Source organism: Bubalus kerabau, chromosome 20 (genome assembly GCF_029407905.1).
Source record: "Bubalus kerabau isolate K-KA32 ecotype Philippines breed swamp buffalo chromosome 20, PCC_UOA_SB_1v2, whole genome shotgun sequence".
NCBI lineage: Eukaryota > Metazoa > Chordata > Mammalia > Artiodactyla > Bovidae > Bubalus > Bubalus kerabau.
In genome coordinates, this window is record NC_073643.1 from 53,236,217 (window position 1) to 53,256,514 (window position 20,298).

At 43.4% G+C, this 20,298-nt stretch overlaps 1 protein-coding gene across 4 annotated transcripts; it reads right to left on the reverse strand.

Moving 5' to 3' along the window:
- Window positions 1–2,107: 2,107 nt before the first annotated feature.
- LOC129634912 (uncharacterized) lies at window positions 2,108–19,595 on the reverse strand. Of its 4 annotated transcripts, none has more exons than XR_008705993.1 (4): window positions 18,068–18,242; window positions 17,532–17,678; window positions 4,036–4,165; window positions 2,108–3,189 (listed from the first exon to the last, which is right to left on the reverse strand). XR_008705993.1 is itself a non-coding variant. In XM_055557400.1 (4 exons), exons 1-4 carry the CDS (start codon window positions 19,238–19,240, stop codon window positions 3,491–3,493), a joined length of 687 nt encoding a protein of 228 aa, XP_055413375.1. In that variant the 5' UTR covers window positions 19,241–19,595; the 3' UTR covers window positions 3,214–3,490. The 4 variants fall into 4 exon arrangements, 1 of the variants encoding a protein (XP_055413375.1); XR_008705991.1 differs by lacking the exon at window positions 18,068–18,242 and adding an exon at window positions 18,950–19,595 and having other exon boundaries at window positions 2,109–3,189; XR_008705992.1 differs by having other exon boundaries at window positions 2,109–3,189; window positions 18,072–18,242.
- Between the last annotated feature and the right edge of the window lie 703 nt (window positions 19,596–20,298).

Here is a 20,298-nt window from a genome sequence, read left to right on the forward strand (position 1 = left end):
TGGGTGTTTCTACTGGCACATCCATCCCACTCTGACAACCCAGAAAGAGGACAGTCCCTATGGCTCCGGTTGCCATTGTAACCATAATTGCCAATTTAGAATTACTGCCACCTTGGGGTGGCTTTTTGTAAAAACAACACGAAAAGCGGTGCTTCTGGCCACTCACCAGGACTCACCACCACTCAACAGGACTGTGGGGCTGTTGATGATACTTGCCCTGAAGAAATGTCCTGGGGTAGGTAACAGAAATGAATTCAAAACAGAGCCAACCTTCTAGATGCCAATTTCAATAGGTAAATTTTAGTGTTCACTGTTTCAAACAAAAGCCTATGAATAGCAGCTGCACATATTAATAAGCAGAGAAACTCAAATGAAAACAATAGCAAAGAATCATCTCCCTTCAGCCAGAATAGCCACCATTAAAAAGGCTATAATCAATAAATGCAGGAGAGAGTGTAGATAAAGGGAACACTCCTCCTGTGTTGCTGGGAATGGAAATTGGTACCAGATGGTATGGAGAACAAGAAGGAGGTTCCTTTAAAAGCATTAAAAGGAGAGCTGGTTTATGACCCAGTTACCCCACACCTGAGATTTGTATAGACATGCAAATCAGGGCTTCCCTTGTGCTCAAGTTCAGGGGCCACCGGCCAACGCAGGAGACTTGGGTTCGATTCCTGCTCCGGGAGCATCCCACATCTGCAGAGCGACTGAGCTGTGTGCCCCATCCATTCGGCTGTGCTCTAGACTCTTGAGAGTCCCTTGGACTGCAAGGAGATCCAACCAGTCCATTCTGAAGGAGATCAGCCCTGGGATTTCTTTGGAAGGAATGATGCTAAAGCTGAAACTCCAGTACTTTGGCCACCTCATGTGAAGAGTTGACTCATTGGAAAAGACTCTGATGCTGGGAGGGATTGGGGGCAGGAGGAGAAGGGGACGACAGAGGATGAGATGGCTGGATGGCATCACTGACTTGATGGACGTGAGTCTGAGTGAACTCCGGGAGTTGGTGATGGACAGGGAGGCCTGGCATGCTGCGATTCATGGGGTCACAAAGAGTCGGACACGACTGAGCGACTGAACTGAACTGAACTGAACTGAGAGCCTGGGAGTGATAACAACTGAGCCCATGAGTCACAACTACTGAAGCCCTAGAGCCCGTGCTTCATAACACGTGAGGCCACCGCAATGAGGAGCCCGCGCACTGCAACTAGAGAGTAGCCCTCACTCATCGAAACTAGAGAAAAGCCCACCCAGCAAGGAAGAGCCAGCCCAGCCAAGAAACGCAAATCAAAACTGCCATGAGGTACTAGTCCACACTGGTCAGAATGGCCATCATTAAATGGTCTATAAATAACAACTGCTATAGGGTGTGGAGAAAATGGGACACTCCTAAATGTTACTGGGAATGTATGTTGGCACAGCCACTATGTTGGAAATTAGTATGGAAACCTGATGAATATTCGTCACAAAACTAAAAACAGAAATGCCAAGTGACTTAGCAAGCCTTGGCATATATTCAGATACAACTCTAATTCCAATAGTTGTATGCGTCCCTTATGTTCATACCAGTAGTGTTCACAACAGCCAAGACGTGGAAACAGTGTAAATGTCCATCAAAGAGCAAAATGGTAAAGAAGTGGTACATATACGCAATGGAATACTACTCTCCCATAAAAAAGAAGGAAATAATGCCATTTTCAGCAATGTGGGTGTAAGTAGAGAGTATCATACTAAATGAATTGTCAGAAAGACAAATACTGTAAGTTATCACTTATATGTGGAATATTAAATATGAGCCAAATGAACTTACCTTTGAAATAGATACAGGATCAAGGTCATAGAGAAGAGGCTGGTGGTTGCCAAGCAGGAGGAGATTGGGGGAGGGATGGATTGGGATACTGGGTTTAGGACATTAAAGCAATTATATATAGAATGGATAAACAAAAAGCTCCTACTATATGGCACAGGAATCTATATTCAATATACTATGTAAACTATAATGGAAAAGAATATTTTAAAGACTGTATATATATATATATTTGTAACTGAATCACTTTGCTGTACAGCAGAAATTAACACACCATTGTAAATCAACTGTACTTCAATTTAAAAATTGATTAAAAGATTTTATATGAATTGAAAAATATGAAATAATTGCAAGGCAATAAATTTTTATGATTTAGAGTAGGCTAAGATTTCTTATGTATGATACAGAGAGCAAAAGACTTGAAAGGAGACTTCCCTGGTGGTCCAGAGGTTGAGAATCTGCCTGCCAGTGCAGGGGACAGGGGTTTGATTCCTGGTCCGGACAGATTCCACGTGTTGCAATGAAGCTTGTGTGCCACAACTGCTGAGCCTGTGCTCTAGGGCCCCTGAGCTGCAACCACTAAAACCTGTGCTCTGCAACAAGAGAAACCACTGCGATGAGAAACCCGCTCTGCACAAGGAAGAGCAGCCCCTGCTCACCGCAGAGAAAGCCTGTGCACAGCGACAGAGACCTAGTGCAGTCAAAGTAAAAATAAAATCATAACGAAGACTTGAGAGGAAATCTGCTAAGTTTACTCATATATTAGTTCTTCATATTTCACAGTATAGTTTTACCTCAAAAACACTGGAAATAACTTCTCATCTAAACGGAATTCTCCCATGTTAAGAAAAATGAAAGTTGCACAATAGTCTATTGTGTGGCTGTACCATAGTAACTTAAACAGCCTCTTAGATTTGGGCAGTGAGGTGGTTTCTAATATTTGGCAATTACAACTAATGCTGTAAAAAACTAGTCTATTTTTAATCATTGAAGGTGTACTGTCAATAAATTCCCTTTGTGGCATAGGTAGTTCAAAGGATCTAAGTATATACAATTTGTTAGATATTGCCAAAGATAATGGAGAAGGCAATGGCACCCCACTCCAGTACTCTTGCCTGGAAAGTCCCATGGACGGAGGAGCCTGGTGGGCTGCAGTCCATGGGGTCGATAGAGTGGGACACGACTGAGTGACTTCACTTTCACTTTTCACTTTCCTGCATTGGAGAAGGAAATGGCAACCCACTCCAGTGTTCTTGCCTGGAGAATCCCAGGGATATGTGAGCCTGGTGGGCTGCCGTCCATGGGGTCGCACAGAGTCGGACACGACTGAAGTGACTTAGCAGCAGCAGCCAAAGATAAACTTGAGAAGGGCAGGCAACAATCTGGAAGAAAATATTTGTAAAGTATGTAAAAGATAAGACCTGTATGCACAGTATGTAAAGATCTCAAGAAAAGCAACTTAGATGAGGGCAAGCAAGCAATTTATGAAAATAAAAGACAGCTCCATGAAGATGGAACCCAAATGACTAATGAACTCAAAAAGCATATATACTTTGCAAGTAAAGAGAGGATACTGAGGATGTAAATCTTTCATACACTGCTTTTGGGAATATAAATTGAGAGCCAGTTTGGAAAGACTTTTGAAATCTATTGCAAGGACTGTGGACAAACTCCAAAATCTGGCTATCCTTTTATACACTTGTACTTCCCTGGTGGCTCAGTGGTAAAGAATCTGCTTGCCAATGCAGAAGATGTGGGTTTGATCCCTGGGTTTGGAAGATGCCCTGGAGAAGGAAAAAAAAAATGCATTCCAGTATTCTTGCCTGGGAAACTCCCATGGATAGGGGAAACCTGGTGGGCTACAGTCCATGGGGTCACAAAGAGTTGGATACAACTTACAACAACTATATATAAACAACTTAATATATATATACAACTTAATATATATATACAACTTAAAACAACTGTATATAAACAACTTAATATATATATACAACTTAATATATATATACAACTTAAAACAACTGTATATAAACAACTTAATATATATATACAACTTAATATATATATACAACTTAAAACAACTGTATATAAACAACAACTATGTGTGTATATATATATACTTCCTCAAATAATCTTTTGAAAATGGCTTTTATCCCTTCATTAATTTTCCTATATAGAAATTTTAAATCTTTAGGGAAAGATTAAAGTCACAAAACAGGACTTACCAGCTTGCTGTCTGATCACTCTGTGCATTCCAAGCGACAGCAGCTGTTGAGGTATGGATAACAGCTTCCCTCTCCCCACGTGAACACATGCAGAGTCATCCACGGATGGGGTCAGGACATGGAGAGAATCCTGCAAAGGATACCAGGGGGTGAGCAGCCCAGAGTCAAAGTCAGAGCAACGACTTGCCAATGATCCTCTTGTGGTCAAATCGTTGCAGCAGGAGGCCGTGGATGGTGAATGGCAACAGGTATGTCCCAGTTTCAGAAATAATCATGTTTCCATCTCTGATGCCCATTCCCACCAGGACTCTCCGTATGAACGGACAGATGGAAACTTGCAACCAAATGAGCTGTTTTAGAGAATGATAGAGAATGCATGCATACATTGGCAGGCACACTTTGGATCACTGAGTCAGAGCACTATTCTTGCAGTGAATGAAAAAACCTGCTCCCACGGGACTTCAGCCCAGTAAGGAAAAGGAAGGGCAGGCCAGCGCCTGACGAATACCTGTCACTGATGGTGCTGATAGGTGCTCCGATACAGGAACACAGGGCTGGATTCTTAGCTCAGGGGAATCCAGGCCCTAAAGCATCATGGGAATCCAAACCTGTCTGCTCAGAGAGCTGGGTGGAATGTAGAGTGTCAAGGTCTGAGTGTGGGTGGGAAATGAATGTCCAGACAGAGTATTTCAGAAAGGAGTGAGTTTATTAAGAACAAAGAGCAGACATACCGAGGGTGCTGTAAGCACCCCTGATGGACTAGGGAGAGCCGACCTCTTTCGTGGGTTAGTAGCCAATTTTTGAAGTCTTGAGACAAAAAAAAGTCCTGTTGGGAGGGTGGCATTAGGTAATTGTTTAGCTTGCTACAGGGTGAGTACTAGGGTGGGTACTAACCCTAGTGGGTGGGTAAAAACTTTCTGGAGAAGGAAACGGCCCACCCACTCCAGTCTTGTAGCCTGGAGAATTCCATGGACTGTATAGTCCATGGGTGTCAAAGAGTTGGACACAACTGAGTAACCTTCACTTTCGTGGGGTCAGGGAGTTGGCTGGTTTAGATCAGGGGGCTCATGGCAGTAGTTGCTAAGGTGCTTAGTTCCAAAGATGACTTCGGTGTGGGGCTCTGCATCTATGGCCTTGGTACAAATGCCCTGCATCTGTGGCCATGGTACAGGGCTCCATATTCTCCCCTCTTTTTATCTATGGGCCAAGTCTTTGACCCCTGAACACCCTGCACATGATCAACTGATTACCTATCCTTGTCTTGGGTCATGGGGACCCAGGTCATTGGGCAAAGGGTGAAGACTGCTCCTAGATTCTTCATGCTGGACAGGGATATTGTAGGGTCTTAGCTCCCAATGTCTACTCTCTGTTGGGGTGCATTTACAGAGGGAGATGAGCGTCCATGAACGACAAGGCGGCCTAGTCCAGTGTAGTCTGTGTGCCAACCAGCTACTCTCCTTGCAGCATCATCTGGAGATTTATTTTTTGTATTCTAGAAGATACAAACTTAACAATAAGGTTAAAGATACATGGCTTGAAGATTAATAGAAGTAGAAAAGCTGCCAGGAGGCCTAGAAGAGGGACTAGCCAGAAGAACTAGGAGCAGACATTGGTCCATGATGTAAGTGTTTCTCTAGGTATGAGAAGATGCAAGAATTGGAGCTCATGAAAATCTTTACGTGAAAACAACTATCTGAAGGCCTGTTCTGCCAGTTTTTCCCAGAGCACAGAGGGCCTCATTTCTGATCTCCACCCTGAACTCCTTTCAGGGTGCACTTTCAGCAGCTGCAATTGCTCTTGATTTAATTCTTAGTAGACAGTGAAAGTGTTAGTCACTCAGTCGTGTCGTACTCTTTGTGATCCCATGGACCATAGCTTGCCAGGCTCCTCTGTTCGTGCGATTCTCCAGGCAAGAATACTGGAATGGGTAGCCGTGCCCTCCTCCAGGGGATCTTCCCAACCCAGGGATTGAACCCGAGTCTTCTCTATAGCAGGCAGATTCTTTACCATCAGAGCCACTAGGGAAGCCCAATCTTTGGAGAAACAGAAGACAAGTGCCAGTTTCCAGTTGGCAGAGCCCCTTCAGGGTCATAAATCAGACCATTATTGGGGGCCTTTTATAACTATTTTGTCCCACATTGCTAGGAATGCCCATTCCCAGATATTCAAAGATTTTTCTAATTGGCTACTCAATGTGCCATTACGGAACTGTACCTTGCGAGTAGCAGAAGTTCTACACCATACTGCCTCACTAGTAGTCTCCGGTTCAGGAAAATAGTCCCTCCTGATGCTTCTTCCCATATCTAGAGTTACACTGTTATAATCATTGATCTCATATGGAAGTATATATCATCATTTTATCAAAGACTCAGTCACACATTTAGTAATGTAAGAGACAACAATTTTGTAAAACAGGCAAAATAAATAATATAGCTAGCAGTATTAGTAAGTAAGTAATAATTAAAATCAAGAACTTCCATGAGATGTATTCCAGAATATACCTAGGTTATCTGACTTAGTCTGTTGAATGATTATAGCCTGGTGTTAATCTCCTGGCTGTAGATCATGTAGTATCTGATCTTTATCCAAAGATTGATTGTGAAGTTAGGCTTCAGAAACAAGCTTAGAATGTCCCTTTTAATAACTTAATTAAATTTAGTAACAAACAATATAACATAATATCAAAGAACTGTCTCAGAAGTGAGTCTTGGTAAACACAGACCTCAATGAACAAAACTAGAGTTTAATATTTAGTGAAACCTATTTTTTCCATTGTGAGGGCATTAACCCTGCAACCAGGAAAGCTTTAACCCATCAAATAAAAAATGAGATTTACCAAGGAGCCAGGAAAAACCAAGCACCCATCTTGGAATTCCCATAGCTTCTGACTGTTTGATTTACAGTTATTGTTTATCCATTTCAAATTCCCTGACTTAGGAGTAGGCTGTTGACATGTTTTAAGGACATTAGGATAGCAGAAGTCTGACAATGAGGGGTCAATTTTTGTAGCAGTAGAATGAGCTTTATCTGCATGTGCCATAATCTTCATAGATCTTTCTGAAAGCATGATCTTTGGCGTCATGCTTTCTTTAGCATCAATTCTTCAAAAGCATCAATTCTTCAGCGCTCAGCTTTCTTTATAGTCCAACTCTCACATCCGTACATGACCACTGGAAAAACCATAACCTTGACTAGATGGACCTTTGTTGGCAAAGTAATGTCTCTGCTTTTTAATATGCTGTCTAGGTTGGTCATAACTTTTCTTCCAAGAAGCAAGCGTCTTTTAATTTCATGACTACAGTCACCATCTGCAGTGATTTTGGAGCCCCCCAAAATAAAGTCTATCACTGTTTCCCCATCTATTTGCCATGAAGAGATGGGACCAGATGTTATGATCTTAGTTTTCTGAATGTTGAGTTTTAACTTTTTCACTCTCCTCTTTCACTTTTATCAAGAGACTCTTTAGTTCTTCTTCACTTTCTGCTATAAGAGTGGTGTCATCTCAATATCTGAGGTTATTGATCTTTCTCCCGGCAATCTTGATTCCAGCTTGTGCTTCATACAGCCCAGCATTTCGCATGATGTACTCTGCATATAAGTTAAATAAGCAGGGTGACAATATACAGCCTTGATGCACTCCTTTCCTGATTTGGAACCAGTTTGTTGTTCCATGTCCAGATCTAACTGTTGCTTCTTGACCTGCATACAGATTTCTCAGGAGGAGAAGGGGAAGACAGAGGATGGGATGGTTGGTTGGCATCACTGACTCGATGGACATGAGTTTGAGTAAGCTCTGGGAGTTGGTGATGGACAGGGAAGTCTGGCGTGCTGCAGTCCATGGGGCTGCAAAGAGTTGGACAAGACTGAGCGACTGAACTGAACTGAACTTTACCGAAGTAATAAGATTTTAAAAACAAATATAAATTGTGGGGAGCCGGTGAGAGACATTCCACTCGTGACAAAGGTCATGAGGAAGGAGGCTCGGCATACGCAAAGGCGGGATCGAGCCTCGGGAGTGCCCCCGGATATTCTCGAGCATCTACCCCAAAAAACCAGAGTCTGCCTACTTTATTGCTTTGTGCTCTCACCTCTGACTTTACTGGGGGCTGTCCCCCACCACCATCTCGCTCTCTCTGTCAAAGAGTTAACTTACAGCTCCAATTAATAAAGTTCCTGGGCAATTAGGAGTGTTTAAATCCAAACCCCTCAGATGGCTCTCTAACTCGCCTGACAAGTTTACCCGGACACCTACAGCTATGCATACGATTGTTTACAGTCTCCCAGCCTCAAGAGGCACAGGAAGCTTAAGATATTCAAATAACTTAGAGCCTCTCAGAGAGTTAGAAACTGTCAGAATAAAACTAGTAAAAGATTTCATTGATGAGCCAATGTTTGTTGCCAAGTTTCCACATCCCCTGAATTGTATCCTTGAATGTGTATTAATTAATATAGTTGCTATGTAGAAAAAATAAGTAGTGGCCTTGGTGTTAGTAACTTTAGACCCTTAAGGTAATAAATTCTTTCCTTTGTAAACCCATTACACCTCCGCCCTATAGGAAGGCAATTTTATCTTCGAAAGATGGCGCCAAACCTTAAAATAATTACTATTAGAGAAAATAAGTCTTTGTTGATAAGTCCTTGTCAAGAGTCATAAAATGTTAATAGGCCTTCTGGCCAGAAGATGATGTAAATCACCTAAACCATTTGTATACGATAAATTTGCAGGAAAGAAACCCTGGTTTTTGATAAGCATCAAAGACTGCTGACTTTGCATCCCCTATTATCCTCTATGTGTAACTTAGGGTATAAAAGCCCCTGTTAAAAATAAAGCTATGGGCCTTGCTCACCAACGCTTGGTCTCCCCATGTCATTCTTCCCTTTAACTTCCAGCAGAGTCTCCATCTGGAGCGCGGAACCCACCATGCTTACTAATTATGCCTGGGCTTCTAAGATCCGACTGGGGAGGCCTCAGTGTCTCCTCTCCTTCGGGAGAACGGAAGGACGCCTGCGGCCTACGTAAGTGGTGCAAACTTCTTGTCTTGAAGTTTTATTGGTCTCCCGCGTAAACCAAGCTACTCAGCTTCTTTTCTCCACTGAAATTTCCTACTGAGCTATCCTCATTCTATTATTCTTTATATCTCTGAATAAATAAATAAATAAATAGGTCGCCTACTCCGTCTCCCCTTCGAATACCCTGGATCAGCCGGGGCTGGACCTCGGCAATAAATCACTTAAAAGCAAATAAATTCACATATTTTGCTATCAAAAGTTAACACTCCTAGAAAACTTTGTTCTCTTAACAGAGAGAGAAAACCAAATTCCAGTCTGGTACCAGTTTGTAGTTACTGTGAAACACTAATTTTTCACTTAGCTACAGTCACAATAAAAAATTTCAAAGGCAGTTCGATGTCTTTAGAAAATTTGTACTATGCACCTACTTTTCTTAAGCAACCATGAAGTGTCCTTTATATCAGCCCTCTGTAGACTGGTAAATGTTAATCACCCAAAGCTCTCATTTGCATTTTTTTCTTAAAAGTTTCTTCACAGTGAGTTACTTTCTTTGCTGACAAATTTGCAACAGATATAATAAGACCTTCCTGATGGAAGGGTGGCATTTGGTGATTGGTTAGGGTTACTATAGGGTGAGTAGTAGGGTGGGTATTTTATCTAATATGGGGTCAGGGTCAGGCCAGTTTAGATCTAGGGGGCTCATGGCAAAGGATGCCATGGGGCTCAGTCAGTTCCAGAGATGACCCTGGTGTGGGGCTCTGCATCCATGGCCTTGGTACAAGGCACTGCACCTGTGACCTTGGGATAGGGCTCCACAAAGAGGTCAGAAGCATGGGCCTTAGGGTCAAGTTGGCAGGGGTCAGCCACCAGGTGAAGAAATCTTTGGCACCCTTAACACAGATAGACCTATTGACACACATTTATAGATAAAAAAAGAAGGCACGTGTGTATCGGGGGAGAAAACCAGCACCTCTCATGTGGCACAGCCTACCTGGGATGACTATCCAGCCCCTAATCATATCAGATGTCAGATCAAAAGTAGCAAATTCCATCTTTCTGAAACATCAGTGTTACCCTATGTGTCCTCCTTGGGATCCAGCAGGCTCTGCAGCATGATGAAAATGAGAGGGAGACAGGGGAGCTTTATCTTCTGACTTCTCAGTAAGCACTCCGTGAAAAATAGCTATGGAGAGATGACTGCCCATGTCGGCAGATGAAGGGGGCAGTCGTAGTATTTCAGGACAGGAGTGACTCCAGAACAGCCTCCTTCAAAAGCCTGTTTGTAGCAGAGCTTTATTCTGAATCTCAGGAAGCACTGAGTGGTCACTTCTTGTCACTTGGTAACAGCTTGCCAACCCTGCCTGTCGTGGACAGACATAGAGCAGTGTCCCTGAAGCGTCTCTTCTTGCCAAGGTGGACCCCTGATCACGAGGTTGGCTGAACAGAAGGGAAGATCTTGGAGAACAATCAGGTCCTATTTTGCTTTCGTAGCCTTCTCTCTTAGCTCCTTATTCTTTGGCACCCAGTCCACATTAGCCATGCTAAAAATGGCCTGCTTACAGGCTAGAGACTTTCTCAGTGACATTCAGAGCTCATGCATTTTTGTTCACTTCTGGACTTCTTTGTGGGCTTCCCTGGCAGCTCAGATGGTAAAGAATCTGCTAGCAATGCAGGAACCCAGGGTTCAGGCCCTGGGTCAGGAAGATCCCTGGAGAAGGAAATAGCAACCCTCTCCAGTGTTCTTGCCTGGAGAATTCCATGGACAGAGCTGGCAGGCTACAATCCATGAAGTCGCAAAAAGTTGGACACAACTGAGCAACTTTCACTACCTTTGTAGTTTCCAGCCAAAGGAAATAAAGTAAGGAAAGCAAAAGTGAATAAGGTTCCTGAAGATCCTTATGTCTTGATCTTTTACCCTCCTCCATCTCTCTGGCTGATTAACGCTTCATGAGCAAATGTTTATTAAGAAATATTTGTCTTTGCAACTGGATATTATTGCTTTGGAGAACGTTGTTTCTTGGCTATAGGAATGGATTCAAAATGTGATACAGCCTTGGAGAGGTGGGAGCAGTATGTCCGGTCCCTACTAAGTTCTGTGGAAGTTTCACTAAGTTTTTCTAATACTGCTTAACTTTGCCTTCCTAAAGCTTGATGCTCTCCTCCTAAAGTTATCAGAGTAGCACCTGTCTTTGGCAAGATCTGTTCATGTGTCTCAGACGCAGAGATCCATTTCTTGGGCTATGTAGCAAACCAACGCTGCGTTGAAATGCATTCACTTCAGGAACGTTCCTTAACTCAGGCCCTGTCAACATGTAGATGTCACCTTCACAACTGCCAAAGCAAAGATGAAACCAAAGCATCACCATCATGCCCATGGAAAGAGACACGAAATCCTCAAGAACAGGAAACAGTACTGTCAGCTGCAAGATATGCCACCATTTCTTTAATCACATAATGGAGGTTAAAACCTCTGACCTGGACTTCCCTGGTGGTCCAGTGGTTAAGAATCCGCCTGCCAATGCAGGGGCACAGGTTCAATCCCTGGTCCCGGAAGATTGCACGTGCAGTGCAACTAAGTCCATGCACTGAAACTATGGAGCCCGCGTGCCTGGAGCACATGCTCTGCAATAAGAGAAGCCACCGCAATGAGGAGCCTGAGCACTGCAACTAGAGAAGCTTGCATGCAGCAGCGAAGATGCAGCATGGCCAAAATAAACAAATACATAAAATATTTAGAAAGCAGAAAATAAAGTAAAACCTCTGATTAGTCTACTTCACAAAGATTGGAGGATATCCCAAGAAATAACACTTTGTAAGCACCGAAGTACTTTCTCAAAGATAATTACTCATTAGTACATCAACACTATTCTACTCTCTCAATGTCTCCCCAAAACCATATCTCCTTGTCCCCACATAGTCCTTGTCCAAGCTCATGTACTATATAATACTGCACACTTGAAAGAAGAGACATACGTATGAAATAATTCAGAAAAATATATTTTTAGAAGAATGGCTGGCGGCTTCCCTGGTGGATCAGTGGTAAAGACTGCTTGCCAATGCAGGAGACATGGGTTCGATCCCTGGTCTGGGAAGATCCCACATGCTGCAGAGCAACTAAGCCCATGTGCCACAACTACTGAGCCTGTGCTCTAGAGCCCGGGAGCTGCAACTACCGAAGCCCATGTGCCCTCTAGAGTCTGTGCTCAGGGACAAGAGAAACCACCACATCGCAACTAGTCAGCAGCCCCTACTTCCCACTAGTAGCCCGTGAAGCAAGAACACCCAGCACAGCCAAAAAGAATAAATAAACAAACACCTTACAGAAAAAAGAATGCCTGGGGCAATGTACTTGAAGTAGGTCAAAGCCCAAGATGGTAAAGAGGTTTGTGTGGCCAACATTTACTGATATATTGTGACTCTCAGCATTCGTGATAGGAATGACTCCAAGAAGACAGGTGATTGGCATGGAAGTAGGAAGTCAAGAGATACTGGAGTAACAGGCATGCTTGGCCTTGGAGTACAAAACAAAGTAGGGCAAAGGCTAACAGAGTTTTGCCAAGAGAGCGCACTGGTCATAGAAAACACCCTCTTCCAACAACACAAGAGACGATTATACACATGGACATCCCCAGATAGTCAATACTGAAATCAGATTGATTATATTGTCTGCTGCCAAAGGTGGAAAAGCTCTATACAGTTAGTAAAAACAAGACCTGAAGCTGACTGTGGCTCAGATAATGAATTCCTTATTGCAAAATTCAGACTGAAATTGAAAAAAGTAGGGAAAACTACTAGGCTATTCAGGTATGACCTAAATCAAATCCTATATCATTATACAGTGAAGGTGATGAATAGATTCCAGGGATTAAGTTTGGTAGAGACAGTGTCTGAAGAACTATAGACAGAGGTTCATAACATTGTACAGGAGGTGGTGACCAAAACCATCCCAAAGAAAAAGAAATGCAAGAAGGTAAAGTGGTTGTCTGAGGAGTCTTTACAAATAGCTGAGAAAAGGAGAGAAGTGAAGGCAAAGGAGAAAGGGAAAGATATACCCAAATGAATGCAGAGTTCCAGAGAATAGCAAGGAGACATAAGAAAGCCTTCTTAAATGAACAATGCAAAGAAATAGAGGAAAACATTAGAATGGGAAAGACGAGAGATCTCTTCAAGAAAATAAGAGATATCAACTGAACACTTCGTGAAAAGATGGGCACAATAAAGGACAGAAAGAGCAAGGGCATACCAGAAGCTAAGACATTAAGATGAGATGGCAACAATACACAGAAGAACTGTACAAAAAAGATCTTAATGACCCAGATAACCACGATGGTGTGATCACTCACCGAGAGCCAGACATTCTGGAGTGTGAAGTCAAGTGGGCCTTAAGAAGCATTACTGCAAACAAAGTTAGTGGAAGTGAAGGAATTCCAGCTGAGCTATTTCAAATCCTAAAAGATGATGCTGTTAAGGTGCTGCACTCAACATACCAGCAAATTTGGAAAACTCAGCAGTGGTCACAGGACTGGAAAAAGTCAGTTTTCATTCCAATCCCAAAGAAGGGGGGATGCTAAAGAATGCTCAAACTACTGCACAATTGCCCTTATCTCACATGCTAGCAAGGTAATGCTTAAAATCCTTCAAGCCAGGTTTCAATAATACATAAACTGAGAACTTCCAGATGTATAAGCTGGATTTAGAAAAAGCAGAGAAACCAGTGGTCAAATTGCCAACATCTGTTGGATCATAGAAAAAGCAAGGGAATTCCATAAAAACATCTACTTCTGCTACATTGACTACACAAAAGCCTTTGACTATGTGGATCACAACAAACTGTGGAAAATTCTTCAAGAGATGGAAATAACAGACCACCTTATCTGTCACCTGAGAAGCCTGTATTCAGGTCAAGAAGCAACAGTTAGAACTGGACATGGAACAATGCACAGGTTCAAAATTAGGAAGGGAGTATGTCAAGGCTGTATATTGTCATCCTGCTTATTTAACTTATATTCAGAGTACATCATGTGAAATGTCAGGCTGGATGACTTACAAGCTGGAATCAAGATTGCTGGGAGAAATATCAATAACCTTAGATATGCAGATGATACCACTGTAATGGCAGAAAGTGAAGAGGAACTAAAGAGCTTTTTGATGAGGGTGAAAGAGGAGAGTGCAGAAGCTGGCTTAAAACTCAACATTCAAAAAATGAAGATCACGGCATCCAGTCCCATCACTTCATGGCAAATAGATGGGGGAAAAGTGGAAACAGTGACAGATTTTATTTTCTTGGGCTCCCAAATCACCGCACATGGTGACTGCAGCCATGAAATTAGAAGACACATGCTTCTTGGAAGAAAAGATGGTTGAACAGTTCTGAGGTACTGCCTTAGATCATTCCATGGTCTAACAGAGAATTCTATAGCCACCTCTTTTGGCTTCAACATTATAGTATCGTTTACTGACCTTACCCTGGATTGACCTTTTTTTGAGCCCATTTCTTAGATTTTAGCATCATTTGGTCCCCAAAATTCTTCCATATTTTAGATTTTGTTATGGAAGCAGCCCATTTTCAGGTATTAACTGTATTTGTTACCTTTTGCCGCATAAGAAATCACAAAACAGCATAAAGCAACAATCACTTAACTCATACAGCTTCTATTGGTCAAAACTTTAAAGAGTGGAATACCTAGGTGGCTATGGTTTAGGATGTCTCATTTGGTTGCAATAAGATGTTGGCTGATGATATAATCATCTCAAGTTTATCTGGGGTTGAGGATCGGCTTCTAAGATGGCTCATTCATATGACTGCAAGTTGGTGTTCACTATTGGCAGGAGACCGGCGTTCTCTGACATGTGGACCTGTCCACTGGGCTTCTTGAATGTCCTCAGGGATGTGGTGACTAACTTCCTCTAGAAAAAGTTATTCAAGAGAGTACCCTTCTAGTTTCTTCTTTCCCCAGCTTTACTGAGATGTAATTGACATACAGCACTGTATGAGCACTCTAGTAGACTTTTATTTCATCATTTCCCAGCTAACGCTTATTTTCATAAAAGAGTATTCATCGTAGTTCAGAAGACCCTGTGTTTAAAGATTATTGTCTAATTTTTTAAGGGGAAGAGAGAGAAATACAAACAGGGAAAGCAAATAAAATACAACAGTTCGGGAACTACTTTGCATTCTTCCAGCTTCATATTCAGTGCTTCTTACACCACATCTGCTCCTCCAGATCTAAGACCTTTGTGGCCCTTGGAAGTGAGCTGAGTTAGAGGCAACTTTCTGAAAAAGCCAAGACAACAAATGCCAGTAGCTGACAAAGAAGCAGTAGAATAGATAACAGAGATGCTCGATGACTAAAGATTGCTTATTTTACAAAGTCATTTCATGCTACCAATAGAAATGTCTTGTATAAGCTTATATATAGAAATATACATTTAAAAGTGAATTCTCATGTGGAAAGAAGGGAACTCTCCTACACTGTTGGAGGGAGTGTAAATTCGTACAGCCACTATGGGGAACAGTATGGAGGTCTCTTATAAAACTAAAAATAGAACTACCATATGACCATGCAATCCCACTCCTGGGCATATATCCAGAGAAAAACATGGTCCAAAAGGATGCATGCAGCCCGGTGTGCATTGCAGCACAGTTTATAATAGCCCGAGACGTAGAAGCAACCTAAATGTTCATCAATAGAGGAATGAAAAAGGAGGATGTGGCACATATATACCATGGACTATTACTCAGCCATTAAAAAAGAATGAAATAATGCCATTTGCAGCAACATGGATGGAACTAGAGACTGCCATACTGAGTGAAGTAAGTCAGACAGAGAAGGAGAAATATCATATGGCATCCCTTATATGCAGAATGTAAAAAGAAATGATACAAAGGAACTTATTCACAAAAGAGAAACAGGCTCACAGACTTAGAGATGAACTTCTGGTTGCTGGGGAAAGGATGAAGGGAAGTGAAAGCTAGTGAGTTTGAGATCAACATGCACATACTGCTATATTTAAAATAGACAACTGGGCTTCCCTGGTGGCTCAGTGGTAAAGAATCCACTTGCCGATGCAGGAGACACGGGTTCAATCCCTGATCCAGGAAGATCCCACATGCTGTGGAGCAACGAAGCCCGTGCAGCACAACTAGCGAGTCTCTGCTGTAGCCTGGGAGCCCCAGCTACTGAGCCCACGTGCTGCAGTTTCTGAAGCCTGCACCTTGGAGCCTGTGCTCTGCAACAAGAAAAGCCACACAATGGAAAGCCCGTGTACAACTGGAGAGCAAGCCCCACTCACCGCAACTAGAAAAAATCCACACAGCAACGAAGACCCAGCATAGCCGAAAATAAATACATAAATAAAATTATTAAAAAAAAATAGATAACCAGTAAGGACCTACTGTACAGCGCAGGGAACTCTGTTCAATATTACCTGGCAGCCTGGATGGGAGGGGAGTTTGGGGGAGAATGGATACGTGTATATGTATGGCTGGGTCCCTTTGCGGTCTACTTGAAACTATCACAGCATTGTTAATCAGTTATACTCTAACATAAAACAAAAAGGTTTTCCAAATTGAATTCAGCTTCTAGAGTCTAAATGAAAAGGTCACAGGCTACCAGTTAGAACACCTGACTTGAAACCTTGGTTCTGTTACCAATTCTGAGAATCATTTTCCTCCCAGCACTTGTTTCTTGTGATTTAACAGGATGGACACCGACAAGCATTAACTATGCAGCTCATTGGTCAGATTTGCCATGTGCACATCCCAGGCATAAAGCTTGCGTTCTGAGGACACTGTACAAATGACAACCTTCTCCTCTCCACCCGTGTGGCCACTTCCTGAAAGATAGGCCACAGGTCCTAAGATTCCTTGAAAAAAACAGCCACAGACAATACTCAGTCACCAGGTGGTTGAGGGATGATGATCCAGTTGAATAAAGAAAATTCTAGTAAGATAATGTTCAGTTTTCCTCCACTGTCTTTGGCGGGTTTGGTTAATATTGATACTCAACAGAGAAGAGGATAGAAATTGGGCTTCAGAGTCATGCAAACATGGGTTTCCATGGCAGATTGGCTGTTTGGGAGATACCGGTCAACTTGCTTTAAAAAAAAAATTTTTTTTTTTTAACCTCAGTGCACACAGATATAAAATGGGGATAAAAAAATCTTTCACTCAGAGAACTATTCTGAGTTTTAAAAGAGGTACCAGGAATAAAGTAAGCTGTAGAACCTCTATTACTTAAATGTTCCCTTTTTATTCAGAATTTTTATTCTAGGAGATCTGAGAGGCTTTGAAAAAAGGGGATAACAGGGTCTGAGTTTGTGTTGTGAAAAACCATAAGTTCCTCCAAGCAACTTGGATCACAGAGGACAAGGGAGGAAGCAGGGAGACCTGTGATACCCAGGAGAGCAGCCCATCCCATTAACTTTTAATTCCTTTTGTCTTTACTGCATGAGAACACAGAAAATATAAAGAGTAGATTTCTTACATCGAGTTCCTCTAGGGTACCCTCTGCTACACCGAGGTTCCCAGTTGCTTCTTTGTAGAAAATAATCCCAGGCTGTGTAAATGCCATCCGATGCTTCCACTTTGTTTGTTCAAGTGAGTATGGCTTCCATGCCTGTGTGCCCAGGGCCTGATGGAAGAAGATGCAGAAGTTCCATTTTCTTAGACACAGGCTTCTGGAAAGAGGCTCACCACCGTTAGTTCACCTCCTCAGCACCAGCGGTACCCTTGAACCCTTTTATCTGCTGTATCCTTCACACGTGCCTCTCGTAACAGCCCCTGTGGAGTCCTCCCCAAGGTCACAGGGTGGGAGGCCTTGCACCAAGGCCACTGAAGCAGAGACCAGAACCAAAGTCACCTCTGAAGCTGACTGACACCCTTTGTAACTGGTGCCAAAAGCCCCCCAATACCACCAGTAGGCTTCCTGACCCCATAATAGGCAAAGATGACTACCCCGGTAACGCCAACATTCCAGCAGGAATTTTCTTCATTTTGAGGCTATAAACTTTGACTACTAACCCACTGAAAGCATCGACTTTCCCTGGTCTGACAGGAGGTCGACCCGCTGTGCTCACAGTGCCCACACTGTCTGTTCTTTGCTCTTAATAAACACACTCCCTTCTGAAATGCTCTGTCTGGAAATTCTCAGTCCAACCCTCGCTTGGACTGCCAAGGCAAGTTGCACACGGGCCTAAGCTGCAACCTGACATTATCCTCACCCTTGAGACACACCTGCCTTCCCGCCTCACCCCGCCCTGCTCTCAGCTCCACAGCTGACCACGCTCAGCAACCTTGTTCCAGTACGAAGGGAGAGAAAGCAAGAGATAAGCAGGCAGTCAGTACTTGAACACCGGCTCCTTCTCTGCTATCATTTGTTCTGGAAGCAAGGCCCACGCAGTTAACCCCAGCTCTCAAAGCCCCCCTGTGTCTGGGGAAAGGGGACAGGATAACAGCAGGGGCCACCACGGTTAATATGCGCCCTTGGGATTCCCACTAGAGTTTAGGGGGAGAAATGTGGGTTTCCTGGAGCTTGAAGTGGGAGCCCCCAGGACCATTTAGTCAGCACAGCTCCCCTGGATCCGTTTGTTGTTTTCATTTAGCAACATGGAGGTCCTCAGAGTGAAGGACGCTAAACCCAAAGCACTCAATACCTTGCTCTGCTACTCTGCAAACAGGTGCTCAAAGGGACACAGGCATATCAGACCTGAACGGTCAGGTACGAATAAGGTGAATTTAAGGAACAAAGAAAGGCTGTGTGGTGTCATGCTGGAGTAGCCAAGATTCAAGGCTGAGGGAGAGGTGAAAGGGGTCTTCCATAGGACTGCCAAGGTGGAAAGGTGTCAGGAGGGGCCGGTCCATTCAGACGGGGCAACGAGCATTTACTTTGATTACTTCAGAGACCTGCAGCAAGCTGATCGTGTCCAGGAATGAGACAACTCTCAACCTCCGCATGGCTGGCAACAGGCCTGCCACCTTACACAGCCTGAGGCCACGCCAAGCCTCCAACCCACCCCCTCCAGCTTGCTTTGAATTTAAAGGCTTGGCCCAAGTCTGCAGCCCACGTGACTCTGATAAAAAAACAGGCTGCAGGGGTGTAAATTCAGAGCCTGCCCTCTGCTTCAGCATCTCTCCCTGGGGCCTGATCCACAAAGCTGAGGACCTTCCTTCCCACACTGGCCTGTTAGTGTTCATTGTTTCAGTGTGTTCAACGATGCTTTTTTTTTACACCATGAGCTGAAAGTGCAGGACCTAGGGCTGCTCTAGGTGGTGATGAACTTGTCAGGACTCTTGGAAATTTCAACTAACACACTCACATTCATCAAGTTCAGTCTCTATGTGCATGCATGCATGCATGCTCAGTCGCTCAGCTGTAACCAACTCTTTGGGAGCCCACCAGGCTCCTCTGTCCATGGGATTTCCCAGGCAAGAAGACTGGAGTGGATTGCCATTTCCTCCTCCAAGGGATCTTCCCAACCCAGGGACTGAACCTGAGTCACCTGAGTCTCCTGTATTGGCAGGTAGATTCTTTACCACTGAGCCACCCGGGAAGCCCAGTCTTCATGTGATGCTCTTTAAATTCCAAACCACCAGGCTAGGGAATCTGCTTGCCAGATTTATATATCTACTTTGGGACACTGACTCTGGCCAACAGGGCCTATTCCCCCAGTGCCAATGCAGCCCCCTGGTTTCCATCTTTGTGTGTTAACTTTTTAGCAGAAGGAGAAAGTACAGGCCAAACAGACTCCACCGTAGAGGAGGCCCATGCAAAGTGTGAAGGCCTCGTCTAAGAAGGCTCTCATAGTGAGTGTCTTTCCCTGACCAGACACTGTCTCCCAAGAACTTGACACCTCATTCCAGTATTTTCTACCAGAGTCCCTCTGTGAGACTCAGTGGTGATGATCCTTTCCCTAAACTGACCTTGATCCACAGTAGTGGTTCTCAGAAGTACCATTTTTTCCTACAACATTATCTCCTCCATTCTCCAAAACCAGATAGAACATTTCAGGGACAATTAGGTGTCTCTTCTTTAGAGTCTGGAGTGAAAACTTTTCATATTGACAGGCTCATGAAATATAAACCTGGGAACTCCCTGGCGGCCTAGTGGTTAAGACTTTACCTTCCAATGCAGGGGGTGGTCCAAGAACTAAGGTCCCACATGCCACATGCCTCACAGCCAAAAAAAAAAAAACAAACCAAAAAACTTAAGCAACAGAAGTAATATTGTAGCAAATTCAAGAAAGACTTTTAAA

What these genes read in the sequence shown, in the direction of transcription:
- LOC129634912 (XM_055557400.1), bottom strand. Translation starts at nt 19,240, where the DNA reads ATGAACACTAACAGGCCAGTGTGGGAAGGAAGGTCCTCAGCTTTGTGG. An exon ending in AGGTCTCTGAAGTAATCAAA is followed by an intron (nt 17,679 to 18,931) that starts GTAAATGCTCGT and finishes TTCTTCCATCAG; the next exon opens with GCCCTGGGCACACAGGCATG. An exon ending in GTACCCTAGAGGAACTCGAT is followed by an intron (nt 4,166 to 17,531) that starts GTAAGAAATCTA and finishes TATCCTTTGCAG; the next exon opens with GATTCTCTCCATGTCCTGAC.